The sequence below is a fragment of the Podarcis filfolensis genome, assembly GCF_964270895.1.
Source record: "Podarcis filfolensis genome assembly, chromosome: 1".
NCBI lineage: Eukaryota > Metazoa > Chordata > Lepidosauria > Squamata > Lacertidae > Podarcis > Podarcis filfolensis.
In genome coordinates, this window is record NC_139604.1 from 45,409,594 (window position 1) to 45,430,986 (window position 21,393).

The 21,393-nt window shown below is 39.6% G+C and overlaps 1 protein-coding gene across 6 annotated transcripts in view; it reads left to right on the forward strand.

Moving 5' to 3' along the window:
• ADCY5 (adenylate cyclase 5) overlaps positions 1–21,393 on the forward strand; it is a 179,156-nt gene that overhangs the window by 136,682 nt on the left and 21,081 nt on the right. For all 6 annotated transcript variants that reach the window (XM_083584571.1, XM_083584573.1, XM_083584572.1 and 3 more), the window contains 4 exons: positions 6,043–6,065; positions 10,191–10,335; positions 11,501–11,598; positions 17,309–17,396. In XM_083584571.1, coding sequence (XP_083440697.1) covers positions 6,043–6,065; positions 10,191–10,335; positions 11,501–11,598; positions 17,309–17,396 — 354 coding nt within the window. The remainder of the gene's footprint in view (positions 1–6,042; positions 6,066–10,190; positions 10,336–11,500; positions 11,599–17,308; positions 17,397–21,393) is intronic.

The following is a 21,393-nucleotide window of genomic DNA, read 5'->3' on the forward strand; positions in this document are numbered from 1 at the left end:
AAGGTAAACGGCATTTCCGTGCGCTGTTCTGGTTTTGCCAGAAGCGGCTTAGTCATGCTGGCCACATGACCTGGAAAAACTGTTTGTGGACTAACATTGGCTCCCTCGGCCAGTAAAGCAAGATGAGCGCCGCAACCCCAGAGTCGTTTGCGACTGGACTTAACTGTCAGGGGTCCTTTACCTTTAAGTTGCCATTATGGGAAGTAAGTAAGTAAGTAAGTAAGTAAGTAAGTAAGTGGTGATTGTGTGTGTGTGTGTGTGTGTGTGTGTGTGTGTGTGTGTGTGTGTGTTGCAGTATCTAATCAAGACAGGAGCAAGCTGCTTTCTTAGAAGGTTTATATACTATATTTATTCATAGTTTAGTGCTGAGCAGCTTGAATACCCTCTTGGTAGTCATATTGGGGAATTCATTGGGCATATCTTAGCTGTGAAATAGACACTTGCATTCTCTTTACATGTTATTTATATGTTTTGCTCTCATGTTACGTTATGATAGATTTGTGGAAATTATTGATGTAAAAATGTAACATTAGAAACAACATTAGAGCAACTCGCAACCAAATTTCTTGCAACACCCTGGTTTAGAGGATGTAGGCTTATCATTCTGCATGCATCAGGAAGACAAACAAGATAATAAATCCTCAAATTACTTACTGCATAGTAGTACTATTGAAAATAAGTAGGCTTATTAACAGAAATGTACCCTGAGGAAAACAAAATATTGAAAAAGCAATATCAGATTCACCAGTGCTTTTTTTCTAGAAAAAGAGCTTTTTTAGGGGGATTACTACAACACCAGCAGTGCTACAAAGAGTTGCCAGAACACACCAAAAAGGTGAAGGAGCTCTGTTCTGGTGAGTTCCAGCTGGAAAAAAAAGCACTGAGATCCACTTCTATTTTAGTATTCTTATTATCATACCCACTTGTTTCACATAATGTTCTTTCAAATACCTGTCCCTGAAGTTTCACATATTAACTGTGAATTAACAGAAGGCTTTACCCAATAAATCTATTTCCTTTTTTAAATAATGGTACTTTCGAAGATAAAGATACATCTGCATTGCACACTGACTAGAACATGTCTCATATTAAAACCAACTGCACAGCATGTAGGGGAATGCAAATTATGTAATTAACTTCATCCAGGTATGCAATCCTGCATATCCAAATTAAGAACATGCGTTTGAACTTGCATCTCTTTCAGAATATGGCATGAGACATAATTACCTGTAATGTTGATTCTGTTTAAAATAAAATGGAAAAAGCAGAGATTTCTACTGGATGTAATTGAGTTGATCATATAGCACTGTATGTTTTTGCAAACATATTGCTATGAGTAATTGTACATTCACTATTATGCAGTTTAACCAGCTTGGATATATTTGGCAATATGGCTTAAAAATGAATGTTGCTGGTGTTTTCCCCCTCCTTTCTTATTATTTTGCTTTTATGCTCATGCTTTTCATATGCAGTTTTGTCAAGTAGGAGTAGCATAATATCAGTGCAGCTGCAGCCTTTGTTCACATAAAACCTCTCTTGGCTTTTTGGTCATGCAAACTCACAAAGCATGATGTGATTAAGAGATTCTAATCAAGCTAGCATGTAATTATAATTAGATGTTGCTTTCAGTTGGCGTTAGAAGGGTGCTTGCATCATCCTTTTCATAAAAAAAGGGTGGTTGTGCCAAGAGGTGTTGTGCATCATGTTGTTAATTAGAGTTTGCTATGTCTAGCTGGTGATTCAGAGGGAAAACATTATTATTTATTGTAATATCAAACTGTGATTTTTTTAAAAAAAACATACCCTCCACTTTGTGCATGGTATGAGTAGAAGACATCCTTGAAACGTGAAGATGGCGCAACTTTTCTCTCTTTAACTTACTTGCGAATGGATATTTTGTGGGAATTGCATGTTTCTGCATTAGCTTTGGAGAATCTGACACACAAATAACATGCGTGATTTGTGTTTCTTACAGTGAAAAATGTGGGGACTTGTGTACTGAGTATGGGCTCAGTGTTGTGCTAACATTGCACTGATACAAAGAAGAGTTTATTTGTTTCCTTTGGCTGACAGCATTTAAAATATGCATGTTGTGACTAGTAATTGTGCAAGCTGGAGGGAGTATGATAGGCTGGAGAAAAGGTTAAAAAAATTAAGGATGATATCATTCTCCCCCTATTTTAGTGATTTTCAAATATAACAAAACTAAAAGCAACAGCAATTACATTATTTCCAACCCATCCTTCTCCCAGAAGTATAGAGATAGTGTTAAATTATAATTAAAATCCAAGACTTAAAGTGATGCCTATAACAAGAATGAATCAAACAAATGTATCATTCAACAATGTCCCATGACAAGCTGGTATAGGGTAGCCATGTGCAATAGATTGTGCATATTTGATAAAATCAAAGGTAATTTAATAGTTGCAGTTGTTATCCTTGGTATCCATATTCATTTCCCTTGCCTACTATTTTAAAATACTTTTTTTCCTTGTTTTTAAAGCATCAAAAAAGCTTGCAAAGTGTGTTTACCAGAGATGATACTGGAATGAGAATGCACATTGCAGGGAACAATGCTTCTATTATTCCACCTTCAACTCTCTGAAAAAATTATCTCTGTTTCCAGCCATTGTTGACTTTCTTTGTAGAATATCATTTCTTTCTTAACTGTTTTCTCTTTGCTCTTGGAATAGTGAAGACCTGCGTTTTATGATTAATTTGCTTCTTGATAGCTCCACTAACTACAAACCTGCAATACTCTTTGCCCCACTCCTACTTCCCCCAAAAAACCTATCCCAAAGCTGCTACTGTTTCATGTTACAAAACCCAAGTTAGGAGTTTATAATTAATCAAACTTTTCTTAATTATGCTTCCATGCAATTGTGCAATGCACTAGAAAAACCAATAGTATCCATCACAGAAAATTACATACCAAATAAGTCATAAAACAGAAGTTCCTTAGCCTACAGTGCAAAGCAAACATTGCTAAAGTAGCAGTTTATCACACTGGGTTAAATAAAAGAGTCTGAGGTCATGAACATGCACCATCTGCAGGTATATGAGTAAAATAACTTGCTCAGCACTCTCAGTGCTGTTTTCCAACACAGTGGTTATGTTTAGGCACAGTGTCACGCCATAAACCATGGTAAAACATATTAGTTCACACACAGTTCTAACCCTTTCCCAATGGAACCACCTTGTGGGGCTGCATGGGGTTTGAGGCAGCTGAAGCTGGCTGGTGATCAGCCCCAGGTTTCACAGCACCTCCTGGGTCCCATGTGTGGTTTTGTATTACCTCCCTAGAACAAACCTTCACTTGTTCAGATATAATGCTAACACAGTTGCTCCATGACTTGTTTTCCCGCTGGAGGAAGACAGGAGTAAAATACTTCACTGTCTCTTGTTGCTTGAATTGGTGGGGCAGGTTGCCCCATGTGTGAGAGAGAATCAAGAGTTTCATAGTTGTTGTCTCTTACGTTTTTAATGTAAGGAAACTGCTTATTAAGTTAAAAGGAAATACGACCTTTCACATGAGATACTGTTCTTATCTCTTATCTCCTGTTGTGGGAAGCAGCTCTTGAACTGCCAGCATTACTATTTCCCTTGTAATTTTACATCTTCATGCTGTTCATCAGACCACAGGTAGCTGGCCCACCTGTAGCATCTTCTGGTTCCTTCTCCCTTTTAAGCATTGCTTCATGTCTCTGCTTCTAATTTGTAGCTTGGCTTGTCCCCTCATCCGAAATCATCTGTTGTTCCATTCTCCTGAACTTTGCTTTGATTTGCAGCTGTCACTAACCAGCCAAGACTGGACAGCTCACCTACTTTGTTTCCATTACTTTGTTTCCAAATCATTATCTTACTGTCCAATATTATGTTAAAGTGTGTACTTCCATAAATCCACAGGCCCGATTTTGTTTGTATCCGTGTGTGTGTGTGTGTGTGTGTGTGTGTGGAAAGGTGACAATTTGAAAATTGGCTTGAATAAAGAAGTCTCATTTAGATTATCTGAAGCTTTATATCGGGGTGGGGAACTCATACCCCTGTGAGCCAATCAGAACTTATTTCCAGGCACCTCTGAGGCGAGCTTAATGGGTGCTTAATTGTCAATCACCTGACGTTATGATTATGTCAGGTGACCCATTTTTACCTGCATGATTTGAAATTGAACCGTACAGGCAAAAAAACTGTGCTGCAGCACTTCCCACGCACTGACAATCAGCTATAATTTGGAGCTTGGAAAGTACTGCACCCATGACTTCAGCACTGCCAACACTCAGCTGATAGTTGGCACGTAAGAAGCACTGTACAGACTCCGCTGATCCATGGTACTGGCAAAGCTTCTATTGTCCAAATTCTGCCTTTACATTTCCTGGTATGACATACCTGGTATGACATCAGATGTGGGGCAAGTGAGTGTGACTTGACCGAAACAGTCTGGCAGGCTAAATGGGTTGGAGGTTCCCTACCCCTGTTTTATGTGAACAGCCTTTCTCAATTTTTATGGGTTGCTTTTCATACATAGGTTATATATGTGGAGGGAGAGCAGTGGCAGGCCACATGCTTTGCACACAAAAGATCCCATGTTCAAGTCATCAGTATCTCCAGGTAGGGCTGGGAATTTCCCCTCGGAAACGCTGGAAAGATGCTGCATCATCGTAGACAGTACTGAACTAGATGGGCCAGCGCCCATGTTTCTTCTTATCTCAATGGCACCTCCAGTATGGGTTTTCCTAAGGAGAAATGCTACCGTTCCCCTTAAAAAGCAACAAATTGGAAGTGTCCTCAGTTGTGAAAGATTCTTCTCTCTTGTAGCAATGTTTGTTGCCATGGTTTCCTTGATGGTGGTGTTGTGGAGTGGGTAATTCTTTTTCCAGGAGTCTCGGCACAGAGCAATTGAGGAGCTGTCTCCTGAGCATTAGTTAGCCAAAGTGGAAGAGATCTGGAAGTGATTGACATAGAGATTGTGTGCCAAACATGAGTGTGGCCAGAGTCTACCATCAGCTTTAGGAAAACCTCTGCTCTGAAATGCCTTGACTGTTTGTTGCTTTAAGGGTTCCTTTTCCCAGTCCAAACAAAACAAAGTAGACCCAGGACAAGCTAATATTTACCAAGTAGCCAAGAATCATATTTTTGGCATATATCTGTGAGATATACAGAGGAGTTTAGTTCCCACTCTTTTTGGAGGGGGGGAGGTTGGGAGAGTGCTCTTTCCCCCCTTTTATGCTAGTGTCATGTTTCTGAACATAATCAGGGAGATATTTTTGCAGCAAGATCTTTGCAGAGATGAGCAGTTGCTGTTCTGTTCCCAAGGTAACTCAGAAATTGTTGGCAATTTTGAATATTTCAAGAAGGGAGCCACTGAAGGACTGTTTTGCCCATGCTTGCTTCTTTCTTTCTTTCTTTCTTTCCTTCCTTCCTTCCTTCCTTCCTTCCTTCCTTCCTTCCTTCCTTCATTCCTTCCTTCCTGAAGATACCTGGTATCTGAAGAAGTGTGCATGCACATGAAAGCTTATACCCAGAACTAACTTAGTTGGTCTCTAAGTTGGCTACTGAATCAATTATTATTATTATTATTATTATTATTTACTTATATTGATTGTTTGAATTAATATAAACAAGTTTGATTAAGTTAATTAAACATTCAGAATGTACTGGCTGGTATCAGTGATGATTTCAGTTTTTTACAAGGTAAACATCCAGATCGAACTATCAGTCAGTCACTATTTTAATACATCATTTGTAAGGACACATAGTAAAAAAATGAACCACAGTGCATTGTGAAAGAGTTTTAGATAGAACAATATGATGTTTACATCAGCTGGTGTATGACACAGAAGTTTAAGTGACCAACTTTATAGCCTTTATGTTGAACTTTACAAAACATTTCTATTCTTTGACTCATAACTGATAATGTTGCCTTCTTTTGGCATGACTGTTATCACTGTGATATGGACAAATGGAAGTATTTAGTAGGGTAATGGTTCAGAATTCTTCATTGTCATTCTGCTAGCTAATTTGTATATATTTTTTTCTTTTCAGGGTTTTGAAGATCCAAAAGACAAGTAAGAGAAAAAATATAATTGATTCCTCTTTATTATAATGAAAATTTTCAAGCTGGCCATCTACAAATTGTGGAGAGGACCTTATCATTATAATACATCACCTTAAGTCACAATTTTCCTCATTCAATGTTTATTAGGTTTTGGAAAACAATACATAAGAGGCTTATAAAGCCCATGTGATGAATACATATATTACACCATCCTGCCACTGGCATTATCTTTTGTTCTTTAGGGGAGCTTTGATGAGCCACATTTTTAAAAAGGTTGCACGTGTAGAAAGGCTCTTAAACTGGGTGTCACCAGTATGAGAAATTCAAGAATAAGCAGCTACGGGGAGGGGGGTTAACTAAAAAAGAAAGTGAGAGGGAAAAGAAGAGGAACTAACTCTCAGCCTTACCTAACTCACAGGGTCATTGTGATGATTAACTACAGCAACCCTGCATTCCTGAACAACTCTGTTTCAAGATGGACACCAAGCACTGTTTGGTTTCATTCTCTGTGACACATCTAAAGTATTATTTGGAGCACTCCAAACATCTTTTTCACATGGCACAAAGGAAAAATGGAGGAGAAAGTTAATAGGTGGGGGAAGTGTAGAACTCTATTAGCCCTTTTCTGCATAACCTCAGAAGTTCAGGGATGCCACAGATTAACCGCTGATTGTCGCCTACAAGAGCACTGCAGAGATTGCCTGATGTAAAGTTCTGTAAGGCTACTTCATGTTAAAGGAGGGGAGCACTTGTAGTTCTCTGACTATGAAGGATGTGACTTCATTGCCAATTTGCCAGAAAGGATGCTTCTTGATTAGTCAAAACATGAGCCCTGCTGCTGCTACTTGTATTGTTGCTGTGTAGCTCCTGATCCAAAGATGGGAAGTGGAGGAGGTAGTGACTTAATGATTGATCTCCAGCTTTTGTATCTATGTGCGCATGAGAATAAAAGTAATAAAGAAGGATAAGGTAATAACTGGATGCCCCATTACTTTCAAACTGCATAAAGAAATGAGGAAATAGGAAGAAACCATATCTATCACACCTAAAAAGAAAAATGTTGGAAAAAATCAATAGTGCTTTTTAAAGTGTTGAATTCAGGATCTGTATAACTCCTTCTTCCCATTTTGTCTACTTTCAACAAATCTTTGAGATTTAAAAAAATATTATTTCCCCCCTCTCTCACAATTCTTAATTGCTTTCATAAGACTAAAAGCTCTGTAAAATGACTGTGGTAAGAGCCATTATACAAAGCTTAATTAAGAATCATTTTCCAGGAAATATGCCCTTCTTTTGCAAGTTTATTAACATGGGTAATTCCCACTAAATGTCTGGGCCTTCTTAGGATCTTTAACCAGTTTGCTTGTTTGTTTGTTTATTTAAATCTTTTACCAGATCAGACTGCCTCAAATTAGTAATAATCTTTTGTGTTTGAGTGAAAGTGTTTTTTAGATCATACCGTCTTTCCCCGAAAGTAAGACATCCCCCGAAAATAAGACCTACTTCCAGTTTTGCCTCTCGTTGTAATATAAGGCATCCCTCGAAAATAAGACCTCCCCAATAATAAGGCCTCCCCGGAATAGAAGGCCCCTGAAGCTACCATAAGGCGTCTGACCCCTCTGGACCGTAGCGGCGGGCGCCACCGCGCAGCTCACTGATTGGCTGCAGCGCAGCCAGAGCTGTTCAGGCAGTGCGAGATCTCTTTAAATCAGAGAGCCCGCGCTGCTGCCTGCTGCTTGCTCTGCCCTGACGGAGTCTGGCTGACTCACAATTAGACAAAAAATGTGTACCGTATTCTTCTTCATGGAAAAATAAGACAACCCCTGAAAATAAGACCTAGCGCATCTTTGGGAGCAAAAATTAATATAAGACACTGTCTTATTTTCGGGAAAACAGGGTAGATCTTTCTTGTGATATGAAAATCACATATGAAAAAATAACTTCAATTTAAAGTTTTTTGTCTAATGAATGCCCTAAATTCTGCTATTTTTATCAGGAAAAGTTTATACCGGGGATTATAGTACATCTCTATAAACATATTTTATCTAGATTCATGAACAATAAAACTGACTTTAATAAGCATACCCTATCTAAGACTTAGGTTGCTGCTGTCTGTAACCCCAGTATACAAATTAGATTTGTAATGGCATCTGAGGAATTTCAGATATGAGTTATATAAGGCAGGAGTGGGATGGGAGACAGAGAACTCCAAATTTATCACCAGTTGCCTAATTAAGCGTGTTTGTTAAAGTAGCATTTTTATTAGAGATGCCAGAGAAGACCAAGTGAAGTTTGTTTGGTTATGAAAATCTGAGGTGAATAATTCAAGATCTGGGCTGTGCAGTTGTTTGCTGCCATTTTATTAAAACATGGCTTGTGCTAAATGAGAACATTCATGGCACGGAGGTAAAATGGCTTTAAAGTCTCCACAAAGGATGTGAGGTAGAATGTTATAGGTTCTCTTCCATGTGACGTGGGTGAGATTTTTAATGTCACCCCTGCCTCCAAATCAATGGGGGATATAAAGCACCCTACCACCTATATATATTGATAGTTCCCCTGCTGTCAGGAATAATGAAGGTGTTGGGGAAGGAGAACGGTGTCTTGAGGTAACGGGAAACATAGAAGGGATCCATTCCTTGGGGGACAAACAGCTATCTTCTTGTGCAGTCCCCTGGGGCCCCAACTTAGATGGATTTAAAAGAGAATTAGACAAATTCATGGAGGGGAGGGCTATTGATGACTGCTAGCCACGGTGACTATGCTCTGCCTCCACAGTTGGAGGCAGTAACGCTTCTGAATGCCAGTTACTGGGAGCCACAGAAGGGGAGAGTGCTCTTGTGTGTGAATCTTGCTTGCGGGTTTCCCGCAGGCATCTGGTTGGCCACTGTGAGACCAGGATGGTAGACTAGATGGTCCATCAGTCTGATCCAGTATGATGTTCTTATGTTCTTGGAAACAGAGCTAGTTTTAAAAATGTAGAGATCCCTAGCTAGATTGCTCATTCATTTCTTAATAAAAGAACTTTAATTTCCTTAAGACAAATTTCAATGATATTTTTAACATGGTTAACTCACTACCCAATGCTTTATACTATTTCAGTTTTCCCATAGCAAATATTAGATTTTGACTGTGAAAAGAGCTGGAATTCTTTACTGTGGGTGCGATAAATCGTGATAGCATAATACATTTGGTCTTATCATTTGACCTATGAATTATGAACATAAAATCATCAACAAGTTCAAAAAAAAATGGATACTACCTACCATTCATAAGAGGTGTACAGCAGCCTTGAAGTAAAACTCATTTTGTTTCCTTTGAGACGGAGCTTGATGAAACTCTTCTGCTCTGCTGAACAAGGTGGCAAAGTAGAGCCTTTTTCCTCACAGGGTTTACAGGGCATTGTTTCTTATCAGATGTGCAAAGATCCCTTGAATGTATTCTGTAGTTATGAGTGTGGCTTCTAAAGAGGTCAGTAATACTATTTCTCAAGGCAGGCAGGTTAATATCGTAGCTTCCCTCTGTAGTTCAAGAGGCTGACAAAAGAAACCTAGGTGTTTTGTCTTCAATATGATCTGCTACAATCAGGTTGACTTCTTTCATATGAAGTTGTCAAATCAGCAGCACTGAGAAAGCAATGTGGTCCCTGCATGCTTGGGTGAGCCCTGCAGTATACAGAAGGACCATTTTTGCAGCTTAGAGAATCCTGAAGGATGTGTTTCTGGGCCACTGCTGTTAGCAGGTGAGGATACACTGCAAGGTACCACTTGTAAATTTGCTGATAGCAAATAACAGTAAAGGGAGATGCTTACTGCAATTCATGAAACCCAAAAGATTGCAGTTTCATAAGTTGTCACTGGGTTCTCCTTTAGGGTCAGCATAATGTGAAGGCTTATAGGGCACTGATGAAGCTTGGAAAGGCAGCCTTACGTAGAATTACAAATGCCGCCTACACTGCTGCAGAATAAATTCATGTTTCCAAAATGACAGTAGAATTCTTCCTTCAGACTGTCAGTAGAAACCCAGCGTAGGCTTGCAATAGGCAAAAGTGACGAACTGATTCATCCTTTGGGTGACACATTGTTGAAGGCTCTTCTGGTGTAAATACCCAGGCTGACTGGTCTCTGCTTTATAGGAATATCCAGGAAAGCATGAATCCGGAAGATGAAGTGGATGAGTTTCTAGGCCGCGCCATTGATGCAAGGAGTATTGACCGCTTACGTTCTGAACACGTTCGCAAGTTTCTCTTAACTTTCAGGGAACTGGACTTGGAGAAGAAGGTAATATTCCTCAAGAAGAGGTATGTCTGTGGAGGTCAGTTAAGAACGAAACCAGACAGATGATGGTGACAAATCTGTATCTTTAAACTTTAAAGTTGTAAAATCTGAATCGGTGCAAATCATTTGTAAAGCAAAGGGCATGGTTTAAAGTTCAAGAGAGGCATATGAATCAGATGCATGGACCCACCCCCCAAAAAACCACTGCTTTTGCCCCCCATCTCTCTGAAAGCTGCTTTCCCCCCTCAGCTCTTTCATTTCCAGTACTGGAGCCCATTGGGGAGAGTGGGTAAAAATTCCCTTTGGTATTCAACTGAGGTAGAGAGGTTCAGTCCTCTCCCCACACACCTTTTTTTAAAAAGCTTTAAATTGCAACTCCCAGTCCCCACTGCTCACACAATTTGGGAAGACTTTTTAATGATTTCCATCTGCCACTGTCATTTGTATTTCGGCCCTCAATAATCTTCTTTTTTTCCTTCTTCCCCAGTCTAAACATTGATACTTAATAAATTTATATTGCCCTACTAAAGAACTTAGCCTCTTTTTACATACCAATGCTTCTCAGATGTCTCCTAGATAGCAAAAAGCATGTTGTCAGATATGGTGTATTGGGAGACAGTATTTGTACATTAATTTCAGCTGCTTTCCCAATTGCTTTATTGCATTTGGTCCTGGGCCATGAGCATATTTGAACAGGTGAGGAAGAACTGATGAGCTGCTTTTCTTGAAACTTTGCATATATCTACAATGCTACATGATATCTCAGAATTCATCATTCCTAATAAGAATGCTTCTACACATTTTTTCATAGTTTTTCCCTTTTAGTTTCCAAGTTTGTTAAAAAAATTGCCTGCAAGCAGCCCTTTTCCCTTGTTATTCTCTAAGAGAGGCACTAGTGAAGGAAACCTTCAGCAGATGTTTGAAGAAGGTGATCTTGGCACTGGGAATTTTGTGTGAGAGATATGTGTCCTCCTATCTAATATATGAATTTGTAGTAATTGCCTATAAAGGTAGTAGTAGTTTATTTCCATTTTATAGCCCCCTGTACCACTGTCAAGCTAACAACACACCAATAAGGGCAGAGGCAAATCTGTTAAGAAATGCAAGATTCAGAAAGGGGCTTTAACATGAGAATTCATTATCTAACACATGGTTCATTTCCTTGCAGTACTCCAAACAGGTGGACGATCGATTCGGTGCATATGTGGCTTGTGCCTCCATAGTCTTCCTCTTCATTTGCTTTGTTCAAATCACAATTGTGCCACAGTGAGTAGATCTTTATATCTTTCCTTGCACAATCCATCTTCCTTTTTACTACCCCTGGCTTCTTTGCACTAAAGTGAAGTAAAATTCTTTCCCATAATGTGTGGCTGTGTGGCAAACTGCAGTGCTCATTGTTGACATTCATTTCCTTTGGTATTGTAATGTAATATTGGTTGTTACAAATATTATAGTTTATGTCTATTTATTTCTGCCTTTGAGAAATATGATTTAGTCTATTTTCACATAAATATCACAGGAAAAGACCCTCTGGGTGCTTATCTAGGGTACTACGCTTTGCAACATTGTACTATATGTGCAGGTTGAAAACTCAACACCTGCATTCAAAATGAATCATGAACATAAATAACATTCATGCAGATTTGACCATAATGCCTAAACTTGCTCAACATAATCAAAATAAAAACAGAAACAACCAAATAACTCCCCCCCCCCATGGTGTATAGAATAAAATATTCTTATAGTGATATATCCTTTTCAGCAATGAGGGCTGGCTGTGTCATATATTCAGAGGTACAACCTCTCTATTTGCTTTTTTTTAATTAAAGCAATTTTAAGTAGTATTCATTCCACATTGACTCCATTTTTTTCTGATCAACTTGTTTCTCCAGTATCTTTTCCGCAAAGGTTTTTGATACCATTGTGGTATTGACTCTGAGTAGTTTATACATTTGGGATGCTTTTTCCCTTACTTGCAAGTGTTAGAAGTATCTATATCAATTGTTCGAATTCTGTTATTGATCCAATTGCTTCAGTTTTAACCAAGATTGAAACTAAAATGTGTTATTTCATGCTTTTGAAACAAATCACTTTTATGTTTACTAATTATTTTTTTTAATAAGTTATTTCCTGCTTTGCTGTTTGTCCTTTGGTACAAATGTTTTAGTCCATGAAGTTTCTCTTTCCGCTCATGGTATTGTTTGTCATCTTCTGGATCTTAAAATATTGATGGAGAAATGGTATGAGTGGAGTGGTTTTTTATGCAAGTTTTTTGGACTACATATTGGAGGTTTGCATTATCAGCAGTAAAGGTGGCAGCAATTCCACCAAGAGGCTGGGTTCAGGAGAGTGACAGGGAAGCAATGTGAGGTGAGGTAAGGTAAGGGAGTGTGGAGATGAAAAGCATGGAAAAGTTAGTGGCAGGAAACAGGATGTGGCTGAAGTCACCGTGTCCCCCCACCCCCCACATATGAAACTTCTTAGGCCTTTTACTGCTGCTTTTATCATCCTGGCTTGTTCTTCTTTGAGGCAAAAGAAAAAGCACTGTGCAAGGAGAGGCAGAAAATCAGTTCCACAAAGCAGCAGGAGCCAAAAACATGTAATCTAAAATTTAGACGGCTCCATCTAGGAAAACTGAAGAGAAATCAAAAAGAGGCTTGCAGCTAAATTTAGGTCGATCTCTTCACTTTAATGTGTGATTAAAAGCTACTAAATTTATTCTTTCTGGCTTAGCTCAGCATCTCTGAGGCTTTAGATCAGAGGTCTGTGATTTCCATTATTCTTCAGTAATCACAACTGTTACAGGATTTGTGCCTTTTCTGAGCTTTTACAGAAATGGCCCAGTAATCACAGGAATAGGGACCTTTGCCATGTTCCTTGAAGGTGCAACGCACCCATCTTATGTAATGTTGGGAAAGCATCTATTGCTGAGGCAAGGTCTGCATTGCTGTTGGCTTTTTTTACAGATGAAGCAGACTTTCCAGTTTTCCTTTCTGACCAGAAACAATTTTTTTTGAAGCTATTTTTACTTTGGAATGACTTTCCATTATGTGCTACATGTGTCTTCAGGTGCCAGGACTTAGCGGATCCTAGGATTACACCCCTAGAGCAGCACATAGGGTGGGGAGAGGGGGGGATCATATATATAATCATTTCTAGTTGTCTTAGCTAAGTAACACATATGGCAGAAGTTGGGCTGGCTCCAGAGTTTGCTTTTAAGAAAGATCTCAAGCAACAACCATATACTGGGTCATTCCCACAGGCAAGTGATCTGCCTACACACCCCTTGCAATGAGCACCTACAGATTTCATCACTTTGATAATTCTTAGTACCCTTCGCTTCTTGTCTCCCAAACGCCGTAAGAGCAACAAGAAAGGTAAGTTAGGGAATTGTGCTGTAACAGCGTAAGCAGTATATTCTCTCAAGGAATGGGGACTGCTGCCAGGACAGTGGAAAACTGTATGCAAGCAGCAAGACCCTCTCCCTCCCAAGTATGTGTCTGTTTGCATCAATGATATGGTGCTGTTTCCCTGATGGTCTCTGTAGTGCCAGGAGAAAAAGAAAGTGGATTAGATTTGAGCCGGATCCAGGGCTCATCTTGGCAAAGCCCTCAAGCATCATGTGCTTCAGGCATGGTAGTTTGTCTGGATGTTGCTAAGGCAATCCAGAACAACGTGATCTTGGAAGCTGCCTGATGATAAGACTTCGGTTATATTGGAGAATGCAAAGACAGCCACAAAAATGAAGCAATGTAAACTAAGGTATTATTTGCTGAAACTGGAAATCCCAGGCACATCTTACTGTAATTCAGTTCACAGGGTTGTAGACTGTGAAGCAGGACTCTAGTTATAATTTTACCCATAATAAAACTGTGGTGTAAAGAGGCCAGCTTTCTACTTAGTGCTGGTTCAAAATAGCAGAGGTGTTGACAGTAGTTTGGCAGCCATGTCTAGAGTCCGGAATCAAAATACACACTGCAAAAAACGATTAGCAGCTAATTTTCACTTTTGTTCTAACAGCTTTGTGGGGAAGGTGAAAGCCATCAAGTCTGAGCTTCAGGGCAAATCCTTGGGGAGGTCATTTTCCCAGCTAAACTTACCCTGCAAACTTACTTTGGCTTTAAAGCAATAATGCTGTCATTACTTCCACTGCTGGAGAATTCTAGGAATTGTGGTTTGTTGAGGACACTCACAATTCTCTGTTAGACAGCCACTAACTCTTTCTCACAGGACCACTTGGAGATTGGGGTGGCATGCAACAATATTAGACTGATTTATCTGCACCCTTTTTGGTCATCCAGAACTCCAGAAGTCTTCATCAGGCAATATGCCACACAAAACTGGGGTGAGGGGTGGGGTGAAACACAGGGAAAATTAAGAAATAAAAAATTTAGACTGGATGTTGACAAAGCTTCCTAGTTAGGCAGAGAGCAAGAAATAAAGACAAGCACTGCAGTCTTTATATTGGCAAAATCAAAAATAGGAAGCAGCCCTTGAGTCTTTATCCCAGAATCCTGGGTATGTAGCATGATAACTGTAACACCTAGCAGAGACTTGATCAAGGAACTAAATATAAAAACTTACCTTATGGCTGCAATATCCAACCTGATTATGGTACATTTCCCCCCCCCCCCCCGCTTTGTGTAACTTTTTACCTGATTAAATGTTCTGGAGAACTCAAAAGTTTGCCATTATTTTGTGGCATTTAAATTGGTCTTAATAAAGGTATTGCTCAGCTGTGTATTTTAGAGGTTCATAGCTTCATTTGCTTTTTATTTGTAGTGTAAATATTTGTATATAGTGCAAATGTTCTCTTAAGAACAGCTGGGATAACAAAATTACATGTAAGATGGCTAAATTCAGACATCTTGGTCTTGTAAACCATAGTTTATCAGACAAAGAATGAGGCTTATGCCCACATGCTTCCTCTTCTCTTCTCTTCTCTTCTCTTCTCTTCTCTTCTCTTCTCTTCTCTTCTCTTCTCTTCTCTTCTCTGTGATAAATTTGTTACAATCAGCAGGAAAGCCACAAAAGCCTGATGAATATATTAGCAAGTAGAAATGCTCTCTGTAGTCAGGGAAGAGCATGAAACCCAGCTGGCTTTCATGTGGTTAGCCTTAATGTTACTGTGCGTGATAATCATTGTTGTTGAATTATGGATGAGGTTGAGCAATAGGAAGGGAAGGGTGGGCCGGTTTTGTTTGTTTGTTTGTTTGTTTGTTTGTTTGTTTGTTTGTTGTTTTTAATAATGAGGTAACATGGAAATGTTTCACTCATAAATCCTACACTAAAACATGGCAATGATGTTCTGAATTGAAGTGGAGGTATTACTCTGAACAAGCCCATATAACCTGGATTCTATATGGTAGCTGGGAAACCAATCTACCCAATACATAGGTATCAGTACTGGCACAAGAGAAAATATTTCTTCCCTGCTCTGGCACTATCAGGACCTGGCCCCACCTTCTGTGCTGAGGTGGCAAAAGTCACTGTCATTGCTGTGCCACTCACTGTTCAGTTAAGATATTCTAACCAATGCAACTGGGCCACACACTGGACCTTTTTTCAAAATTGGAAGGGTGCAAGGAGGGGTGATGAAGAAAGAGACAGAACTGTCTGATTTTACCTAGTGTTCTGTGCACCATTGAAACAGTTCCCTTCCACTAATGTGACATACCAGCCAAGTTTCATACCTCTACTACACTTAATAAAAACATAAGAAGAACCTACTGAATCAGGCCAATAGCCCATCATAGTGCAGCACCCTGTTTTCACAGTGGCCAGCCAGATTCCTCTGGGAAGCCCACAAGCAGGTCACAAGTGCAACAGCATTTTGCCTGTCTGTAATTCCTATCAACTGGCTTTCAGAGAGGCATAATGCGTCTTGACGGTGGAGGTAGAATTTATTGCAACATGCAAGCCCCCCTCCATTTAAAACACATATAAAAATTCCAAGGACTTCACAAAAAAATGGAATGCTACAAGGTTTGATTATCAGTTAGCTTGGATAGCAGTAAAACAACAACATGTAAACACTTTTTTTAGTTATACTCAATAGTCATAATTAATTTATAGATGCAACTTGGTTCAAAAGTCATTCACACATCTAAGGGTAAAAGTAGACCTGGTGCTGGGGGATCCAGAATCCGATCCCTTTTATTTTATATTCTAGACAGCTGCACAAGGTGGAGAGGCCAAATTAGACTGGGGAAATAGCTATGGGGTGGTGGTGTGTAGAAATGAAATTCTGCTTTCCCCCACTCCCAATTAGAAGCTACTGCTTGCCCCTCAGGAGAAATGTAATCTCCACAGGGAAGATTTGTTCTTGAGTAAAACCAACAACAATCCATGATCCAGATGCAATGTTCAGGTAAATATTGTGGTTTGTTGCTCCTGCTCTCACACTATGAAAGGAACATAGTAGAGTGATCTGTGAACTCACAGCAAGTTGTTAATTATGGCTTACTGTGGTGTGTGAACTGGGTTATTGATGCAAAGGAAGTGGCCAGAATTTGTTTGGGTGTTGGCTCTGTTTTACATTTTTCTGTTGTTGTTTTTCAAGTGCTTGACAAATAATGCATCTTTAGATGTTTTAGATCATTTTAAATAGAACTAATGAGAATGAAAATTGTGTCTGGATTTTGGAATATAATGTAACATACAGATTAAGAACAGTGTGAAATGATTACAGTTGGTTGCAAATATGTCTTTCTCAAATTTACTAAGCTGCCATCCAGTTTTGTTGTTCACTACCAATTTGTGGGTTGACCTACTCTTAATCATAAACCTTTTCTTTTTTCACTGTTGGAGCTGTTATCTCAGGAGGGTGGTGCTTCCTCCTATATTTCTTAGCTAACATAAAGAGAACAGTGATTTTGTGGTTTTCTATCCTCTATTCCTGCATCTTCCAATGACTCTACTATGCCTCCTTTCATTTGTTACACTCATCTCACATGGCTGTGTTTTCTGGTTTCAGCTCTGTGTTTATGCTGGCATTCTACCTGACCTGTTTTGTGATCCTCACCACAGTAATATTTGTTTCAGTCATCTACTCTTGCGTAAAGGTGAGTGGTAGTAATTTGATGGTATAATCCTATGTGTGTCTACTCAGAAGTAAGCCCCATTTAGTTCAATGGGATTTATTCTCCAGCAAGTGGGTGATGATTTGCTCACTATTTTGTGGCAATTTGATTAGTCTTCATAAAGACATTGATCTGCTGTGGATTTTGGATCTCTTACCTGTCCTTCACCATAAGGGTCCCAGATTACAACAATACAAAAATACAATATTAAATCCGGTAAAAACATTTTTCAATCAGAGGAATAGGATGGATCGTGTGTGTGTGTGTGTGTGTGTGTGTGTGTGTGTGTAAGACCAAGTAATACATACAGCATACAGTGATAGCTATTCCATGATGATGCTAGACACCTCTGTGGGAAGGGAATTCCATGATTTAAGGGCTGACACAGAGAAAGCCCTCTCTTGGGTTATCATTCTGTGTACTTCTGTCAGAACTGCCAGAACGGCCTCCTCTGCTCATCTTAACATCTGACATCTGTAGGTAAGGAGCCAATAAGATAATTGGCTCCTACATCATTTTAGAGCTCTAAACAACAAAGTGAATAGAAACTAACTATTAACCAGCATAGTTGTTATAGGGGCTTGAATGGAGCCTCAGGCAGTAATTGGCTGTTGCATTTTGAACCAGTTGAAGTTTCAGGATTGAAGGTACCCAAGCATGGAGTACAGGGGCTAAGTCACGAAGGACCAAGGCCAGAGCTGGTGAACCAGTCAGAGCTGGAAATAGGCCCTCTAGTCACCAAGGCCACTCGAGTTTCAAGTAACAATGTTGGAACAAGGAGTACCCCCAAGTTGTGAGCTGCCTTCTTCCAGAGGAGTGTAACCCTTTTGAGAAGAGGCCATCTCTCCCCTTGAACCAGAGAACTTGGAACACATAATACTTCTGTCTTATTGGGATTTTGCTTCAATTTATTGGCCCACACCCAGCCCATCACCACTTGCAATCACTGGTCTAGCACCTGAACTGCCTCTCCTGATTCAGATGGAATGAGGAAATAGAGCTGGAGATCATCAGCATATTAATAACACCTTGCTCCAAATTTCCTGAAATAGCATGGCTGAGCAACAGCCTCCCTTAAGTAGGAACAGAACCACTATTACACAGAGTCCCTTGCCTTTTTGTACTCTATAAAGCATTGTCAGTACTTGGAATGCTGTTTGAATTTCTTTCCAATAAGAAAAAAAAACCAGCTAATGGAAAAGTGACTAGTAGTGACTCATGAAATACCTAGTGACAAATCATACAGCTATAGTTACAACCTTTATTTTGCCTTGGTTTGCTGATTTCAGTGCTTAGGCTCTGAACTATTGCCCTAGCATCCAAAAGTATTTTATTGCTGTCAGTACTGAACTTCTTGATGACCCATTCTGACTCAGCTTCCACATTTCTGAGATAGGCTGCTATTTGTAGGAAATTAGCTTCTATTTCAAATACAGTCTGGTTTGCTAATTGAAAACATACTCTTTAAAGGTGTCATAAAGAGAATAACTAGGTTTTGTGCTTAGACTATGCTTATTCTTAAGAGATTTAACCTGTTTGTTGGTGTCTCATGTTAATCCTAGTGTTCTCTTGTCCAGTTTAAGAACATGCTTAGGTGATCAGTGATAGGGAGGGCAGCCTGCTTGAGCATAGTAGTTGGCTTGCATATAATTCTAAGCCATGGTTTGTTTGATCATTCAAATACTGTCCAGTGACCAAGCTTTGGTTTGTTTACTGCCAACAATCCATGATCTGCAGCCATTTTTTGTTGTTTACTCACAAACTTTGACTTGCTTTAACTATGACTTGGTATTATATGCATTTCCAGCACTCTTCCTTAACCATAGTTTGCTTGGCTACTTCATCTTAGAGGCTCACCAACCTACAAAGGCCTGAGGCAAGAACATCTGAAAAACAAAACAAGTCATGGGACAACTTGTGGTTCATTCATAGCTTGTTAAACACCAATGTGTGAACCAAGCTAGAGTGTGACAGTTAGGAATTTTATACCTTCTATATTGATTCGTTTTTGTTTGCCCCCTGCTGCTGCATGATTTGGGTGTCCTGTGTAAATTTCAACAAAGGTCATAACTAGATTGCAAGGCCTGTCCTGCAGGGTTCATTGCTTGTTACCATCATGACTCTACTTATTTCTATAACAATATCAGTCATTGATTCTTGTCATTTGCTTCTTAGAGTTTCCAATGCTGGATTTTTAAAAATATCGGCCTTCTGTGGGTAGGGCCAGGTAAGAACTTTGCAGGTTAATATCCAAGGAGAATTGAACACCCTGCACATCAGCTGATGTGCATGCAGGTACCCTGCACCCTGCAAAGTAGCTGAACCCGTGGGATTGAACTCCTTGTGCATCACATTATGCGTGGGGAGTTCTGTCCTGCTTTCTGCAGCTGATCCAGTTGTGCCTCTACCTGCCCCACAACTGACATCACATATGATATCAGGTGTGAGGCAGGTGTGCCTGGTTTGGGAAAAACAGCCTCATGGGCAAAATGGTGAGGCTTGGGAGGCCAGACTTGGTCCACAGGCTGGAGCTTTTCCATCACTGACTAGTGATTTATGACCTCAGATTTTGTATTCCACATTCCAGAGCAATGAAAGGTAAATGTTTATGAGCAAATGGTTTCTCATACATCGCATAACATATTCTTTGCCGCCAACAAATCTGGGTTTTTCTACTTCAGCTAAACCATTTTGAAAGATGGTTTCCAAATAGTCAAATAACAAGCAGTTAGGTTGTCAAATAGAAGAAAGCAGTTCAAATGCTGACATTTTCCAAATTTAGGATTTGATGAATTTCTGTATTACATAAATATGTAAAATTCTAAATATGTAATTATCCAGTCCTTGCTTCAGAGCTTGATGGGAGTCTGATTAGGCTGAAAATCCTTACAGTACTCTAAAAAAAATTTGTGCAGGCAGAGGTAGTATGAAAAGCCTGCACCTCATGCTGCACATAATTTAAACTTTCTCCTTGTCTGTGTAGAATAGGGTGATGTTTGACTGTGATTCATCTGTCGCATTGAGAACTACTTACAAGCTTAATTTAACCACTTGGAAGAACATTGCTAGATTTTTATTATCATCTTACAGTTTATTGCTATCTTTTATTATGTCAGTGCATGGTATGATAGATGATCTCCCCCCTCCCCACCCCAACCGAAGAAAAAATCTGGTCCAGTGATTTTAGATAGTTCTGTAATAGACGCAGGTGAAGGCAGCAGCTTAAAAGAGGCACAGCATTGTCACAAGTTGTATCTGTCTCCTTTTGTAATAGGCACCAGCTAATCAGCCCTCCTGTTCATCAAACAGCTTCATAATTGTGCTTGTGTAGGAAGCAAAATGCAACCCTTCTAACCGTGCAATAAAAAAGGGGGGGAGCAAAAAGGGAGAGGTTGGCGTGGTTAGTCATTGCTAAAAAAGCAATACACAAGCCATTTCTCACTGTCTTCTTTTAAGAAAGAAACCACTTAGAAGCCTAGTTGGTGCAATGATAATGATGCATATTTGAGCTGCTATTTGTCTGTGTCTCAGATTTCCTCTAGGGATTGAATTGGGGAGCATTTTGATGAGGCGAAATTAACAGCAGGGAAGCCTTTTAGTTTTACAGAACTCAAACATCTGAATTCTAGAAATGTATCCTTGTTATCTCCTTGCATGGGAGATTTGAGTGCTGTGGTGGGGTGAGCCACAAACAAAAACCTATCGGAGGAAGATGTGCGGGAAGCAAGTGAAGGAAAATATGCTCCCCTGAACTCTCCAGGTTAAAACTTAATATCGGAAGATAATCTCCAAGATCCCAAACTCACTGGTCAGCCAAATACCATTTAGAGTTAATTTAGTTGGAGTTGATGATTCCTGAACAGCTCCTGTAGAGTAGATAAATGTTTGTAGATCCCAGAGGGTCACAAGATTCAGTACAAGCCAAACTCTGATGGCTCCAAAAGGTGATTAGACAAATTCATGGAGGAGGAGAGTATCC